Source organism: Equus caballus, chromosome X, assembly GCF_041296265.1.
Source record: "Equus caballus isolate H_3958 breed thoroughbred chromosome X, TB-T2T, whole genome shotgun sequence".
Taxonomy (NCBI): domain Eukaryota; kingdom Metazoa; phylum Chordata; class Mammalia; order Perissodactyla; family Equidae; genus Equus; species Equus caballus.
In genome coordinates this window covers 106,076,710-106,093,376 of record NC_091715.1, presented here as the reverse complement: position 1 = coordinate 106,093,376, position 16,667 = coordinate 106,076,710, and the positions used below count along the sequence as shown (strand labels likewise).

The following is a 16,667-nucleotide window of genomic DNA, read 5'->3' as shown; positions in this document are numbered from 1 at the left end:
GATGAGACATCCATAATTCTGTCATAGTGGTATGAATCTGAATTATGCATGGGGTCAGCACATGCTGGTGTCTGAAGAAAATTAAATGCATGAAACACTTGTTACCTCACATTCTCAGCAGAGAAGCTTGAGTATCTCTCTAAAAAGTGGACAGAAAAGCTCTTTTAGAAGGGATAAGATCCAAATCAGCAAAGGAAACTGGTATTTTTTAGGGGTACTTATTGAATACCTGTATAAAGAACTAGTATTTGAAAACAAAACCCTTGAAAATCAATTGCCTGTTTACTCATTTGCAAAGACCTAAGTTCAGGAAACTGGGCTCATTAAAATTATTTATCACACATCTCTGGAACCTAAAGGAGAAATTTTCTGTGACTTTTGTCCCATTCCAGATATTTGGAGTAGGAGAAACAGCTCTCTTCATCTGAAGTAATGTATTTTAATGTAGCCTGTAATATTTGGCATCTCAAAAAAAAATGGGTGCAAAAAATTGATAGAGTCTACCTTTTTAAAGTTGTTTACAACATAGGTTGTGCTAGAGTTCGATTTGCTTTATCCCTTATTCTACAAATGATAATACATTCACTTTAAAAGGAAAGCAAAGTTCAGTGGTGGTAGCTTCATCACACCAAAAGACAAGTATAAATCAGCTGAAGAAGGAGTTCCAATGATAATGTGCACTTCTCTGTCCAGAGGGAAATAAATTCAAAGGAGACAGTTAGTGGCCATTGGAATGATCCATCTATGCCTGCATTTCTGTCCAGTCCTTAGTAGTATGGCTTCACATACTAAAACTCTGAACAATAGCACCTGTGCAACTTATTTCGGCTCTTAGGAGAAGGGAAGTATTTTTGTCTAGTCTGTTTTACTGTCTGCTATCTGAACTGAGATTTATATTTAAACAAAACAAAATTCTACAAATTCCTCTCCATGTACAATTCATTCAAGGACAGGAGTGTATCTTATCTTGGTGTCCCCCTAGTCTCTAGCAGAAGAGTTTATAAATGTTTGTTGAGTGAATAAATAAATGAATGAAAAGCAAATAAGTCTCCACAAAATGGTATTTGAATAACTACTATAGATTAGTACTAAAAATATGAGTAAACATTTAAACCCAAATCCCTCTACCTCTACATTGATAATATATTTGCTTTTTAAGAAGCTACAGTTTAGGCACTGATCAAATGTTTATTCGGTGTTAATTTTTGTTAGAGATTATTTAAATGCAAACAATAATGTATGAAAGGAAAAACAAAAAAATTATACAGTGAACTCTAGAGAGTTACATACTTACATTTACATTTGAGAATTCAAGTTGATGTTGCTTGCAAGAGATTTTTTTAAAAGACAACCTTGTTCTGTGCATATTCACATAATGCAGTTTTTATTTCATGTTATTATTATTAATAAATTATTTTATTTACATATCTGAGTTAAAAACAGATATGGCCTTCTTAAGGTTTCCTATTGGAGACACAGCTATTTTCAAAGAAAGTGCAGAAATAGCCACTGAGCTGCAATTCCCTATTCCATTTAGAAAACTTTTTTTAGGTATCAATGTCTTTGGACATCAGTCAACTCTCAAGCTGAATTAAAGGAGCTCAGCAAAGGTGAGAATCAGCTAAAGCAGAACTCGACCAAAAATTAGCTCATGCTTGTCTTTAGAATGCGTTTTTACTATCACATTCAAGGTATTCATTTATGATATTCTTAGAATTCATTTAGAAAAACAGTAAAACCCCATATGAAAACAAAAGACAAGAGATTGTGGGAAATTATCCAATTTCCCCCATCTTTCCTCCTTTCCATCTATTCCATGTTAGGAATCTACATGCCAAAACAACCAGTTTAAAAAAATGAAGAATTCAGTAAAGTGTGTTATTTCTTTTGGTTGTATAATGTTAAATGTCTTGTTTTCATTGGTAATTATAATGCAATTTGACTGATACTATTAGTCGATTTGATTAAAATGATTTCACTTGTTTTCTGCCATATAGATACATGAACAGAATGTCCTCTCTTATCTTTCTTGGAGTGAGTAAACATAGTGTTACATACATAGTGGTGTTGAAATTAGAAACTAAAGAAAGTTGATGTAAATATCAATAAACTCAAAAAGAAGATACATTTCCAATAATACAATTTCAGATAGTAGCATCTCTCCCAAGAAGGCTCTAGTGTTTAGGAAAGGTGTTAAAACCTTAATTCTATCTTTTGTCTTTTATCTTAATTAATGAATTTTTTCTTAAGAGAGTACATTTCTGCACTGAGCATTTAATATATAAGTGCGGTATGAGCCAAATGACCTAGTGCAGCCTACATTCTATGTGGAAGAGTATCTCTGTGTGAGTCTTTCATTTAGTGGACTCTGATAGGTATCTGGAATGACAGCACAGCCAGAGCAGCTGCCTAAAGATTGATGGAGACAGTGAGAACTGCTAGGGGAAGGGAAATTAATACCATGGTGTGTAGATATGAGTGTGCTTTTAACAAGCACACAAATATCATGGAAGATTGAGTGTTCATTTAACCAACTTTCCTTGCAAAGCTTTTGTGGAAGAGTAAATGTATGTATAATATGCAATGAAAAAATTACAATACTCCTTGAAGTGAATGGTAGAAATAATGGATGTAATTTTTATAACACGAGACAATTTTTTTGTGAGAATACATTTTTGAAATTATATAAGCAATGAGAAAACATTTGATATATATTCATCTGTAGATCATTTGGGGTAAATGCATCCACTGTAGCAATCAAGGTTAAGCTATGTATGAACATTGGGTTGTTTACACATAGAAATCCTTTGTACGAGGGATCTACTTTTTATTTTCTTGAAGCCCTAAGATCAACAAAGGAGAATGATAGGTACTGATACTGGAAGAAAAGAATGTGCCAGCAGCTGACTGCTCCCCACAGCTGGTTTGAAATGTTTATGAGTTACAGAGAAAGAACCACTGCAATCAACCAAAGTGTGCTCACCGCTATACATCCAGATGAAAAGTGGACAAAGCAAGGAGATATTTAGATATTTTATCTAGCACACACCAGGTTCCATCGATTCCCTTTTTATAGAGCTAGTTTTGAGAGACAAGACTGATTTATCCAGGTTTCAGGATCAACATTTTATACCAGAATTTTACTGCCTGTGTTGTGTTTTGGGAACATGATTTGAAGCTGTGTAGTAACAAGACTATTTTGAAAATATCCAAATTTTTAATTGAATTATTCCATTATCATCTGTATGATATTTAAAGGTATTCACACAACTTGAGGATCTAGTGATAATTAGCTGTTAGAATTTTTGTTTTACGTAATTGATGACAAGAATTTTTTGTTGATATTTAGATGAATATAATCAAATTTAACCTTAAAGCCCACAGTATCTAAAAAGTTTAAAGATACTGCTCCTCTGTGCTATCACTGTACAGAAAAACACATGCAATACTTAACACCTGGATTTTTCACCTCTAGCTATTTTTCCTGACAGATAAGCAAACTATATCTGAAGGTCAAGGACTGTGTTTCGGTAGTATCCACCAACTCTAAATGTATGGATGCAAAGTAGAAAAAAATCTAGGTATTTCCAAATATATTTATATTATGTAGATCAAACATCTGAATGGCTAACTGACTTTTTTACTTTTCTTCAGACTTTAGGGGTGATGCAAAATCACGATGTACACTTTGAAAAAGAATATTGACTAAAGATTCATTAGTATTTTAATACATTATTTTAGTTCTAAGTTTTACTCACTTATTAGGAGTACGAAGGTCAAGGATCATTTCCTGGACATCAATTTCAATTTCAGAAGGGTTCGTATTTGGCAGTTTAATTTTAACCTGAAAGAGAAAATGAGAAGAAAAATACCATTGTCTTGAAGAACAGTTAATTTGAAGAGCATAAGAAAATATGGGGAACTGAGAAGTAACATTTATTAAGTGCTAACTATGTGCCAGGTTCTGCTATTTCCTCAGAATGAGCTTGAGACGCAGAGATTATTACCCCTATTTTACAGATGGAGAAACTGAGATACAGAAGTTTAGTGAGTGGCCCAAGGAGAGCCGTCTGTAATTTGTCTAGGGTTTGACTCCAAAGTTATATAGAAAGAGTTTGGTTATTTGCCATTAACCTTCATTGTCTGAAGGTGCATACCAGTGCACCTCCTAGAGTTGGGACCTTCAACTGCCTTAATGGCAGTGGTTACTTTGTATAAAAAATGGCTAGTTCTCATGTTGGGTGTGGGTTGGTGATTTTGTCTTGTAATCTCCTGGTATAAACTCCCATACCACATTTCCTAGAGAAATGTAGGAGTATAGAAAAGTTGTTAATATAACAAAAGAGAAATAACAATATGACCCTTACACACAAAAACAGGGGCTATTTGTTGGTTTCATAAGATTTCACTTAAAAATGTCTCATTTCAATTACTACATGACCTAGCAATTCCACCCCTTGGTACATACCCAAAAGCATTTAAAGCAGGTGTCCAAACAAAAACATGTACATAATGTTTTTGTCCACAGCAGCATTATTCATAATAGCCAAAAGGCACAAATAACCCAAATGTGCATCAAGTGATGAATGGGTAACCAAACTGTGGTATATCCATAGAGTGGACTATTATTCAGCCATAAAAGGGAATGAAGTGCTATTATATGGATGAACCTTGAAAGCATTAAGCTAAGTGAAAGAAGCCAGGCACAAAAAACCACATATTGTAGAATTCTATTTATGTGAAATATCCAGAATAGGCAAATTCATAGAGACTGAAAACAGATTGGTGGTTGCCAGAGGCTGGGGAGGGAGTAAAGAGGAGTGACGATTTAACGAGTACAATTTCCTTTTGAGTTGATGACAATGTTCTGGAATTAGATATTGGTGATGGTTGCACAACATTGTGAATGTACTAAATGTCACTAACAGTAAATTTTATATTCTGTGTATTTTACCACAACACAAAGTCTCAGCCCTCACTCTAACTTAATTATCTTTTTGAGAGAAGTTGATGATCTCTCTATTTATCTATCCATCTATCTATCTGAGAGGACACGGCATATGTTTTCCATAAACAAAGAAAAAACAACCTAAGGTTAAGGTAAATTATGAAACCTTCTCTAAAATGAGCTAGAAGACTTGAAATATTGGACATCTGTTGATTTCAGAGCTGGACTGGCAAGGATAAAAGCAATAGGTTATGAGGGAAATACATATCAAATAAGTAATGTGAAAAAAATGGAATTCCTCGTAAGAAGCCTAAAGTAGGCAATAGTGTTTTTGCAATATAAAGTATGTGGACTAATACATGTCTGTGAGTTATATTTTACTTTATTAATTCTCTCTATAAAAATACTTGTAAATAGAGCCCTAGAGGTCCTACTATCTAAAGATAGCCTATGGTTAATATTTTCATTAAACAAAGAATTATCTCCTAATTGATATTTTGAAAATTCAAATCTTCATAATTAGAGATGCGTTAAGTGAGAGAAATAGAATATTTCTCAAAGAGGTGGTTATAGGTGCTCTACTTCAAAGTCATTGAGCATTCTATCAGACAAAGAAAGACTCATTTTTGCTGTAATAACATTCAGATCTGACAGTCAAGTTTAGATGTCCTTTAGTTGCAGGATGATTCATGTCACCTGGACCAAGGGATATAAATATTTGTTTCTTTAGTCTGAAACATTTACATCTCTCAAGGAAAAAGATTATTTCCCCAGGGTCGAAATGACATTTGAGGAAGGAAAAAAATTATGACTTACGTGAAATTTAGATACAACTTCTGGATAGAACTTCAAAGTGGTTCTTAAAATCATTTGCAACTCCAGTGAAGGGTAATTAAGAAACAACTCACTAAATTTTCCTCTTGAGGAAATTAAAATTGTGTACTAAAATGGTTTCAGAGGAAGGACAGGAAAAGGAATAAATTAAGTGGAATGGTACGCATTAATATCTCATAAGATGGAAGATTCAATGAGGAATCTTAACTGAAAAACTCCTCCTGAAAGATGAATCAGATTTCTTTAGAAATACTTTTAATGAATTCCTGGAAAATAGACATGATTATTTATTGACTTCTAACTGTTTGTACCCAAGACCTAACTTGTCCCACATTAGTAAATACAGTATGTCACTGACAAGCAAGTAAACGGGTTGATGTTCCTCTCTTTACATAGGAGGCAAATAGAATTTATTTCAAAGAATAAATTATTTTAATAGGTAAACTAAGGAAAACTGCTAAAAATTTCATTGGGAAACTTTCAACCTTTTGAGAGCTCAACTTCCGGAGTCAAACTTGGGTTTGAATTCTGATTCTGTCACTATTAGTTCTTTATTGTTTATTAACAAAAACCAACTACACCTCCTCCCAATTTATGGCTCAAAACAACAATAAACAGTATCTCACACATTTTCTGTGGGTTAGGAATTTGGGGGTGGCTTAGCTAAGTAGTTCTGGCTTAGGGTCTATCATGAGGTTGTAGTCAAGTCATTGGCTCTAGCTGCAGACATCTGAAGGCTTTACTGGGGCCAGAGGGTTTGCGTGCAAGATGGCTCACTCACATGGCTGTCAGCAGGAGGCCTCAGTTCTTCATCACATGTACTTCTCCACAGGGTTTAGGGCTGCTTGAGTGTCCTTATGACACAACAGCTGTCTTCTCCCCAGAGTGAATGATCCAAAAGAGCAAGGCAGAACCAATGTGTTTTTTTTTTAACCTAGCCTCAGAAATTATACTTTTTCATTTCTGTAATATCTTATTGGTTATACAGGTCAGCCCTGTTCAATGTGAGAGGGAACTACACAAGGGAAGAATATCTGGAGGTGGGAATCATTGGGGGCCATCTTGTAGGCTGGCTACCACAGTACCCATCACTAACTTCAGTTCAAACCTCTGCCTTCTGGCCTTGTAAATAAAAAGGAAAAGGAAAAAAATTCACTAATTTAAGGTTTGTGAGATCCCTTCTTCCCACTTTCAGCTTGTCTTCAGGCAAGTAGTCAAAACTACTCAGTCTCTGGGAATACATTTTGGGGCTTCCCCGGACAGGTAAAGCTATGTTAAATTGCTTATAAATTGTTCTCATAGTCCTTCGTTTATCCTCTTCTATGTGTTGTAACAGAGCTGGCTTAATACTAAAGCCTTTGGGGGGGGGATCATTAATGCGTGATTATTGTTTTGATTTTTTTTTTAAAGATTGGCACCTGAGCTAACATCTGTTGCAAATCTTTTCTCTTCTTCCTCTTCTTCTCCCCAAAGCCCTCCAGTACATAGTTGTATATTCTAGTTGTGGGTCCTTCTGGTGGTGCTCTGTGGGACGCCGCCTCAGTGTGGCCTGATAAGCGGTACCATGTCCATACCGAGGATCCCAACTTGCGAAACCCTGAACGTCAAAGCAGAGTGCACAAACTTAACCACTCGGCCATGAGGCCAGCCCTTCATTTTGAGTTTTAAGTTTCCTCTTTCTTGTCTTGTTCTTATGATAGATTTATATAACAAGATGGCTCCTGGGGAGATCATATTCCTATAATCTGTAAGTGATTAATACATGTTCCCCAGCTCCTCAGATAAGTATTTATGATCATATTATGTTTGAAAATTAAAATGAGAAGGCCAAATAGCAAGTGTTCCATAGAGGTCATTGGTTCTAGATTTCCTCTTGAATTGTCACTTCCTCACTACCAGAACAGAAGAATAAGTGACACACATCTTATATGTAACTTGGCCAGTCTATGGTATTTATTGAAATTTCAGTCAACCTTAAGATATACAGAAGGGTTTGGGCTGACTCTTTGGAAGATACTCTTATTTAATTTATGGGTTCTAGATACTTAAAAACATTTTTATTTGACAGAGATACAGCAACCACCACCAATATAGTATTTGATTCTTAGCAAAGAAGTTAAGACTATTTGAGTTTCCTTTTGAAACTTAACAACATTAGGATATTTTGACTAACAGAAAAAGTTTGGGTAAGCCTCATTTTGAATTGCTTCAGTGATTTAATTTCCCATTGTTTAACTATGGAAGCACAAGTGAGATATTTTTTCAACTGCAGCTAAGTATTTTATAATTTTATAAGTATTTTATAAAAACTGTCATGAGCAATGTAATCTGTAGGAAAATGAAAAAAATCTAAAGGTGATGGATCCTCACTGTGAAGTTAAATAGAATAAAAACATAGAGTTATGTGTTTTCCAAAACTAGGGCATAAAACCAATACATATCTTTTTAAATTAATGGATAAATTTTCTATAATGTTACCATTTTGAAACATTCCAGTACTATATTGCCATGCCTGTCTTATAAGATGATAGAAGCATGACTCTTCTCTCACAGGAGTTAAGAGTAAGCTCTACGCATTCTGGAGTAAGACCACTCATCTATAGGACCTCTGTACCTCTATTGGCACCCACGCTTACCCCCAAACACTCACAGCCTCACCACCACCAGCTGTCTTGAGACTACCAGAACTAAATTCGTTATACTTTTATCTCTATCCGTCAATAAACACAAGAAGCCTCAGATTCCCAAGTCCTTCCTTATCACCTAATAATTACCATCTGGATCTTCATATCTCCTATTTTGTTTCCATTTCCTACCCCTTATCAACTCATGAAACCCTTCCATTAGGTCCTCTGGAACACATAGTACATTATCCCTTATCTCATAAGCCTCTTTGAATATTCTCTTCCAACTTCTTAGACTAACTGAAATCTGAATCTCCCTTGATGACACTGCTTCCCTTGTAGTCTTCTCAGTTGATGCCTGTTTTTTTCCTCCCATCCTCCTTATATCACTGGGCCTGCTCTTCCCTCCAGTTTTTTGAAATAAATCTCAAGTCTTCACACTATACCACCAATACCCTCATTGTTGCAATCATCTACCAATTCCTGAGTTACCCCCCACCCCGATTTCTCTAAGAATAGTTCTTTGTTCTCTATTGATGTTTCTAACATTGACTTTTGTCTTAAATCTTGGTGATTTAAATATCCACTTAGATAACTTTTTTTTAAACATTCTACATTCACTTCTTCATCTCCTTCAAGTCTTGGCACAAGTATTGCCTTCTTGATGAGGCCTTCCCTCACTACACTATTTAAAATTGCTGCCACTACCAATCCTAGTACTCCCTATCACTTCTCCTTGTTCTTTTCCCTTTCATAGCATTTATCACCTTCCAATGTGTAATAAAATTTATGTGTTTATTTTGTTCCTTTATATCTCCTATTAGAAAGTATGTTCTGTGAGGGAGGTGATATTTGTGTTTTTTTTACAGTATATTCAGTGCTTAGAATAGTAACTGTGCCTCGTAAGCACTCAATAAATACTTGTTGAGTAAATGAATAAATGAATGAATGCAAGGATGGTTCAATATTAGGAAATTTAATATAATTTACCAGTAGATCAAAAGTAAAAATATCATATGATCTCCACATATGTTAAAAAGGCATTTGACCAAATTCATCATCCATTCTTGCTTAGAACTCTTAATAAAATCAGAATCGATGAATAGTTCCTTAATACACAACCAAAAAGTCAGTATCAGGCCAAATGAGGAAACACCAGAAATATTCTAATTAAAGTGAGAAATAAGAAACAATGACCAATATTTACCACTATTATGTAATGTAGTTCTGGAGGTACTAAGTGATGCAATTAAACAAAGAAATAGGAGGTACAATTATCGTTATGTGAGAGAAGAACATTCTAAGTGGAATGAACAGCAAAGAATCAGGAAATAATTTGACATATTGAAGGATCACGAAGAAGGCCAGGGTGGCTAGAAAATAATGAACAAGGAAAAAATGTGGTATTAAAGGAAACTGAAAGACTAAGTATGGTTCAGATCATATAGAGCCTCAAAGGTTAAGATAAGGAGTTTGGATTTTGTTCTAAGTGCAATAGGAAGCCATTGAGGGTTCTGAGCAAAGAAGTGACATGATCTGATTTACTTTTTAAAAGGATCTCGTTAGACACTGTAGAAAGGCTACAAGGAAGCAAGAATGGAAGGAGGGAAATGAGTCAGGAGGGAATCATAATGGTCCAGATGAGAAATGATGGTGGTTTGGAATGTGATGGTAGTTGTGGTGGTAATGAAAATTAGATGGATTTAGAATATATTTTGAAAGTAGAGCCAAGAAGACTTGCTGATGGATTACGTATGAGGTATAAAGGAAAGAGGAATGAGGGATGATTTAGGTTTTTAGCTTGTGCAGTTGGGTAAATATTGTTGCCATTTCCTGAGGTGAGGATGATCAATGAGAAAGAGGTTTGGGAAAGACAATCAAGAGTTCTGTTTTGGACATGTTAGGTTTGAGTTGCCTAATAACCAAGTGGGAGATGAGAAGTAAGCAATTGGTTATAAGAATCTGAAGCTCATGGGAGAGGTCAAGACTAGATTGATAAATAGTATTTAAAGCCACGGGACTAGATGGAAAGAGAATAGAGAAAAAAAGACATAGGTCTTTTTCAGAGACCTAGAGGACTTCAGACAGGAGACGAAGAGCCAGTGATTTGGGACCAAAGGAGATGAGGAATTCCCAGTGATTTTTGAGGAAAACCAGCAGAGAGTGGGGCATTAAAGTAAAGAAGAAAACATGTTTCAAGAAGGAGGGAGTAATTAAGAGCATGGAATACTGCTGACTGGTGCACCTTCTGTTCAGGACAGGACAACTCTTCATTTTTCAGGACTGTCTCTCTTATTGCAGGATTTAGAGCATGCCTGGCCCCTGAGTACTAAATGTCAATACATCCTGTAACTAAAAATGCCTGCACTCATTTCTAAAAGTCCCCTTGGGGCCCATACCATGACTACCTTTGTACTCTTTGTTCATTAGCTCTAGTGACACACAGTAGGCACTCAATAAACATTACATGAGTAAATAAATGGGTCCTTGTCATCAGCTAGAAAGTATTCTTGAGTGTCTTCTATACTAAAAAAAAAAAAAAATCCCCAAATTCTGCTTCCTCTTCAACAACCATCTCCTCTCTTCTCCTTCTCTGCTAAACTTCGTCAGAGAACAATCTATATTTACTGCCTTTTCTTCCTCACTTCCTATTAGCTTCTCAGCTTTCTTCAATCTGGTGTTGGCCCCTACCATGCAACTGAAGCTGCTCTCTTCCAAAGGTCACCAGAGACTTCTTAATGGATGAATCTAAAGGTTCCTTCTGCACCCTAATCCTGCTTTACTTCTCTGCAACAGTAGATACTATTATGATTTCCTCCCATCTCTGAATATCCTTCTCAGTTCCTCTTCCTTTATCCTTCCCTCAATTATTGGTATTTTCTAGGGTCAATCTGTGAATCTGCTTGCATGGATTCAGAAGTTTCTGCCAGTTCTGGTTCAAGGATTCTGGACCATGTGATTCAGATATTTTAATGAAAGCTTCTCAGAATGACATCATCAAATGTAAAATTACTGATTTTTATTACCAAGTAATATGTATAAAACATCTTTCGCCCTTATTTCATCTCTGAACTTAAGCCCATCTCAAACTGTCTCTCCTCCGCATGTCTCTCTATCTCTATCTTTCTCATTATGGGGGACTTTTATTTTCAATTCTACTAATTTTGGTATTATTTAAAATTTTAAATATATATAACTTTCATAATCAGAAATATATTAAGTCTATACAGTTATATTATCTTTAGAGGGGGTATTCATCCCCCACCATTATGAAAGAATGTTATGATATTAACTATAAATGTATGTATATTACTGAGAACCATTAGAAATTTAATTGAAGGTTTACTGGTGCTGTCTGGAGCTGATTATAAGGAATTGTATTACAGCTCAGATATCTTTCTCTCTGCCACACAGTCTGATATATAACCAACCAAATAAGGTTAGCATAATCAGAAAGCCTACAAAAAAATGTGTTCATCCTCTAGAATTTTAAATGGAAAACAGAGTCCATTCCATTATCAAGCAGCCAAATCTATTTATTCTTTAAAAGTAAACAAATATGACTTTTAACCTTAAGAGAGAAAACAGGATTTGAGAGGCAGACCATTCAAGAAACCAGTGAATTCTCAGAGGATGGCAGACACTTTGCTCTGAATGATTGATAGCCCTTTCTCAGTTGAATACGTGTGATAAACATGTGACTTCTGCTTGTGTCTGCCAGGTGGTGACTGACTCCTATCCCATGCCTGATTCTCACTCTATTCTCATTGAGATTTACAGATGGAGTAAGGCTCATATCCAGGTGAGCAGGTGATGATGAAAAAAAAAAAAACAGGCTTGTTTTTCAGGTCAGGTCAGAATGTTCCTTTATCAGTACAGATCAATTAAAGTAGGAACACCAAAATATTATGTATCCATTGAAGCTCAAAAAGAGTAACAAGTTATCTGCAGGCTGCTTTTCCCCTCTCCTAGAACAAATGATGGCACAATACCAGTAACCCTAGCCCATTCATTTTTGGATTTTAGAGATAGTCTGCTGTTCAACACCCATGGGTGAAAATGGGAATCTACTGACATACTGCGCCACTGCACCTATCCCCCTTCCTGCTGCAAATAGTCCTATGGAGAAGCCAGGCTACCTCCCTACATATCTCTGTTACCTACAGTTCCTTTTTTCCACACTCTCCAACTGGCACGCAAGAGTTTAGGTACTTCAGTCAGCCCTGTTTCTCAGGGGTAGGCAGGTTCCCATTCTTTCCTACCTTGTTTCTGTGACAGCTTTTTGGCTTTCCCCATATGGTTGTTCATATCTCTAAGGCCATGCCACAATCTCAACCTCACTTCATTGATCCAATTACTCTTGGTTTTCAATACCTGCCTGGAAATGGAATGAGAATTCACAAGGCCTCTGTTTGAACTCTGCCTCTGATTGTTGACCCCATCCCAAGGGCCACCTATTCTGTCTCCATTTCATCCCATTTCTACAAGTTTCCTAGTCTTCCTCTCAACATCTCTCCCTCTCCAAACACACACTTGCTACCTAAAATCAGTTCTACTTTATTCCACACCTGCTGCAAAGCCAGCACTCTGTGGTAGTATACAAGTATTCTAAGCCCTGCAGAGAGCAAACACCAACTCTGAAAATCAACATCTCCAGTCCCTGTCTTTGAGTTCCCTAGAGATTTGTATTTCTAACTGCCTACTGGACACTTCCAACAAGATTTCCTTCAGGATCTTCAAATTCAATATAACCAAAACTTAATACTTTTCTCCTAGAACTTTGTCTTCTTTCTTTTGCTTTCCATACCCGATCTGCACAACACAAACAAAACCACCCTTTGCTTACTCTCATTCCAAATGTAATAGATGGTAATTGTTAAAAATATGAAAAATTCAGATGAGCAACAAAGAAAATAAAAACCATCTCTAAGACTACTATCCAGAGAGAAACCACTTTATATTCCCATACTTCGATTACTGCCATCACCATTCACCTAGTCACCCAAGCTAGAAGTCTGACTCCTGTTTCTCTCTTACATATCACATTTGACCACTTTCTGAATCCTATCAATACTACCTCCAAAATGTCTACTGAAGCCATTCTTTTCTATCCCCACTGCCACGGTTCAGGCCCTTACTTCTCTCATCTGAACAAGCACAAGTGTCTATCAACTGGTTTTCCTACCACCAGTCTCCCAAACTCACACTCATCTCCTACCACAACCTCCACCAAATTCTCCATCATAATCTGCCACTAGAGTTGTTCTGAAATATGCATCTAATCATTTAACTCACTTGCTTTATAACTTTCAGCAACTCTAATGTCCAGAAAATAAAGTCCAAATTTCATGCTGTCTTAGTCTGCTTGGGCTGCCACAACAAAATACTATAGACTAAGAAGTCTGTGCGTGCCAGACATGACAACATGGTTGGTTTCTGGTGAGACTCTCTTCCTGGCTTGTAGACGGCTGCTTTCTCACTGTGTGTTCACGTCGCAGGGGGAAAGGGTGAGCAGAGCAAGCTCTTTGGTGTCTTTTCATATAAGGGCACTAATAGCATCATGAGGGCCCCACCCTTGTGACCTCATCTAAACCTAATTACCTCCCAAAGGCTCCAATTCCAAATATCATCGCATTGGGGGTTAGGGCTTTAACATATAAGTCTTGGAGGAGCACAATTCAGTCTGTAGCACACGGTATGACTTCAAGGGCTTTTACAACTAGCTCTAAGCTGCCTCTTCTATCTTATCTTTTATTACTTCACACTAGTGCATTCTGGGGCTCCAAGAACATCATGAATAGTTCTCAAAACACATCATATGCTTTCATAGCACTCTGCCTTTGCTCATCCTTTTCATTCTTCTTAGACAGTTTTTCTACCCTGACAAGCTATTATGTCCTTCAAATGTCCAGGTCAAATGCCACCTGTATTGTGAAGTCTGCTTGGATTTCCTCTTTTTTCCACCCATATCACTTTGCACATGCTTCCATCAAATTCAAATCGCCTGGGCTCAAATTGTAGTTTGGCCTGATTCTAAATGTGTGAACTTAAGCAAGTTACTTAACTTCTTTGTGCTTCAGTAACCTCATTTGTACGGTGGCAATAATAGCACTTATTTCACAGAGTTTTGGTGTGGGCATTAATGAGTTATTATGTGCAAAGTTCTTAGAGAAATGCCTGGCACATAGTAAGCATTATATAAAGTATTTGCTATTATTATTGTATCACGTTAAGTGAAAACAATCAGGATAAAAACTTTTATTCATAGACTGTAAACGTAGGGAAAGGGCTCCACTATGGCACTCTGGCAACCTTGCACTATCATCATAGGCCACGTAAGCTACATAGGCAATGCTCGACTGCGGTCTGCCCAGGTCTTGGCAGAACATCCTGTGATCTTCCTGGAATGTGGGAAGATAAGCAGTCTTGTGAGGAGCTGCCTCACGGCTGTTTCTTATCTGTCTTTCTACCTTGTGGGAGGCTCCTTATCTTGCAGGAGGAAGCCACAAGGCAGTTTTTCATCCTACTCTCTGGTTCCTGTAAGGCACAGGACTTTCCACCTCCCTCCTCTTCGGTGCAGGCTATAAAACAGTTAGCTGCAGGCTAGAGTTGGATCTTCAGGAACACAGTGCCCCATTGCTCACGTCACCTGTCATCAGGCTCCTTTAGTTCAATGTTGTCCTGTGGGGCAAAGGGACACAGGGAGCTGACACTCTGCTGATCTTGCTTATGCTGTCTGTGTAAGTAATAAACTATATCCATTTGGGCTTATGTTTCCTTATTGGATGGATCTATGAAAATCTGTTCTGCTGCTTATGGACTGCTTGATCTCTTGACAGTACGCTCCTTGAGAGAAGGAGAACCTTATCTATTTTGTTCAACACTGTATATTGAGTATCTGGCTTATAGTAAGTGCTCAATAAGTATTTGTTGAATTGAAAAATTACAGCAGACAAGATAAATACGTATTCAAGGATATATAGTCAAGGATAGATATCAAACCCATTACAGTGGGAACCTTGTGAGGAGGGATGGAGAAGATGAAAGAGAACATAAAAAAAAAAATAAACCAAAACCAGACAGGTGCATTCTATTCGTGAGTTTTAGAGAAAAACATACATGTATTACCTAGGAGGAAAAAACCCTCTAGCTCTCTTTTCATTCTGTCATTACTTTTTATGAGTATTTGATACCTTGTAAGCTTGACCTTATTTTCTCAACTATAATATAAAGAGGAAAGGATTGATCAGCATCTTTCAAACTGTGTTCCAAGAAGCGCCAATTTTTCTCCTAGGAGCTGCCTCATGGGTGATAGTACCCTTTTAACTAAGGAAGTGGTACTTTTATGTGTTTTATATGTTGGGCTCTCTCACAGAATTTTGTTTGAAGCAAAGGGTTGACAGCTAAAAACCAAATGAAACAATCCTGCCAACCACTGGCCTAGCTCTAGCTCTAAAATTAATGTACAGCATGATGACTACAGTTAATAATACTATATTGAATACTGAGAATTTGCTAAGAGAGTAGATTTCACATGCTCTCATCACACACACATACAAATGGTAAGTATATGAGGAGATGATATGTTAATTAGTTTGACTGTTATCATTTCAATTTGTATATGTATATCAAATCATCATGTTGTATACCTTAAATATATACAATTTTTATTAAAAAAATAAAATGCCTAAATATAGATTAAGGCAAGGGAAGTTTGGTAGCTACAAACGAGAGGGCAGAGCAGCAGGCAGAATTTGGATAATAGAGCTCTTTGGGTTGGGGTTAGAAGGAAAGAATGAAAGGTTTGCTGAAGACATTCATATTCCTAACTCAGAATTTCATTTAGGACAATCGCTTTGATTTAGGACTCATAAATCTTGCTTTCTTATTTGGAGTCTGGGGAGGATAAAGGAAAAGGTGGTCCTTGTGAATTTTTAAACCCCAAATCACTCCTTGTTCTTAAACAGATTGTATGTGCTCCTATTACCTTCCTCAGCTTAAGCAGAGGTCTTCCTCTTAAAGTCTCTACGTTGGATTGTTGCATATAGGCCAGGTCCAGGACCCAAATAGCATATTTAGCCAATTCTAAGGTGCAATTTTCCCCACATTTGAATGTTTCTGATATTGGGATGCATTGCACAATCAATGCGTACATTTAAAGGGGTAGTTTACTTATTTTTCCTTTGTTATTAAATAAATGGCACATTTACAACTTGAGGATGCTTTAGATTTGAGGAAATAAATGCCGTATTATCAACAGA

The 16,667-nt window shown here is 36.6% G+C and overlaps 2 protein-coding genes across 12 annotated transcripts in view; one reads left to right on the top strand and one right to left on the bottom strand.

The window, feature by feature from the left end:
- DNAAF6 (dynein axonemal assembly factor 6) overlaps window positions 1-16,667 on the bottom strand; it is a 35,927-nt gene that overhangs the window by 1,644 nt on the left and 17,616 nt on the right. For all 3 annotated transcript variants that reach the window (XM_023634484.2, XM_005614391.4, XM_070257968.1), the window contains exon 6: window positions 3,759-3,844. In XM_023634484.2, coding sequence (XP_023490252.1) covers window positions 3,759-3,844 — 86 coding nt within the window. The remainder of the gene's footprint in view (window positions 1-3,758; window positions 3,845-16,667) is intronic.
- NUP62CL (nucleoporin 62 C-terminal like) overlaps window positions 14,953-16,667 on the top strand; it is a 113,029-nt gene continuing 111,314 nt past the window's right edge. For 3 of the 9 annotated variants that reach the window (XR_011434527.1, XR_011434528.1, XM_070256679.1), the window contains exon 1: window positions 15,005-15,146. The gene's annotated coding sequence lies outside the window, so the exon portion shown is untranslated. 9 annotated transcript variants of the gene reach the window in all.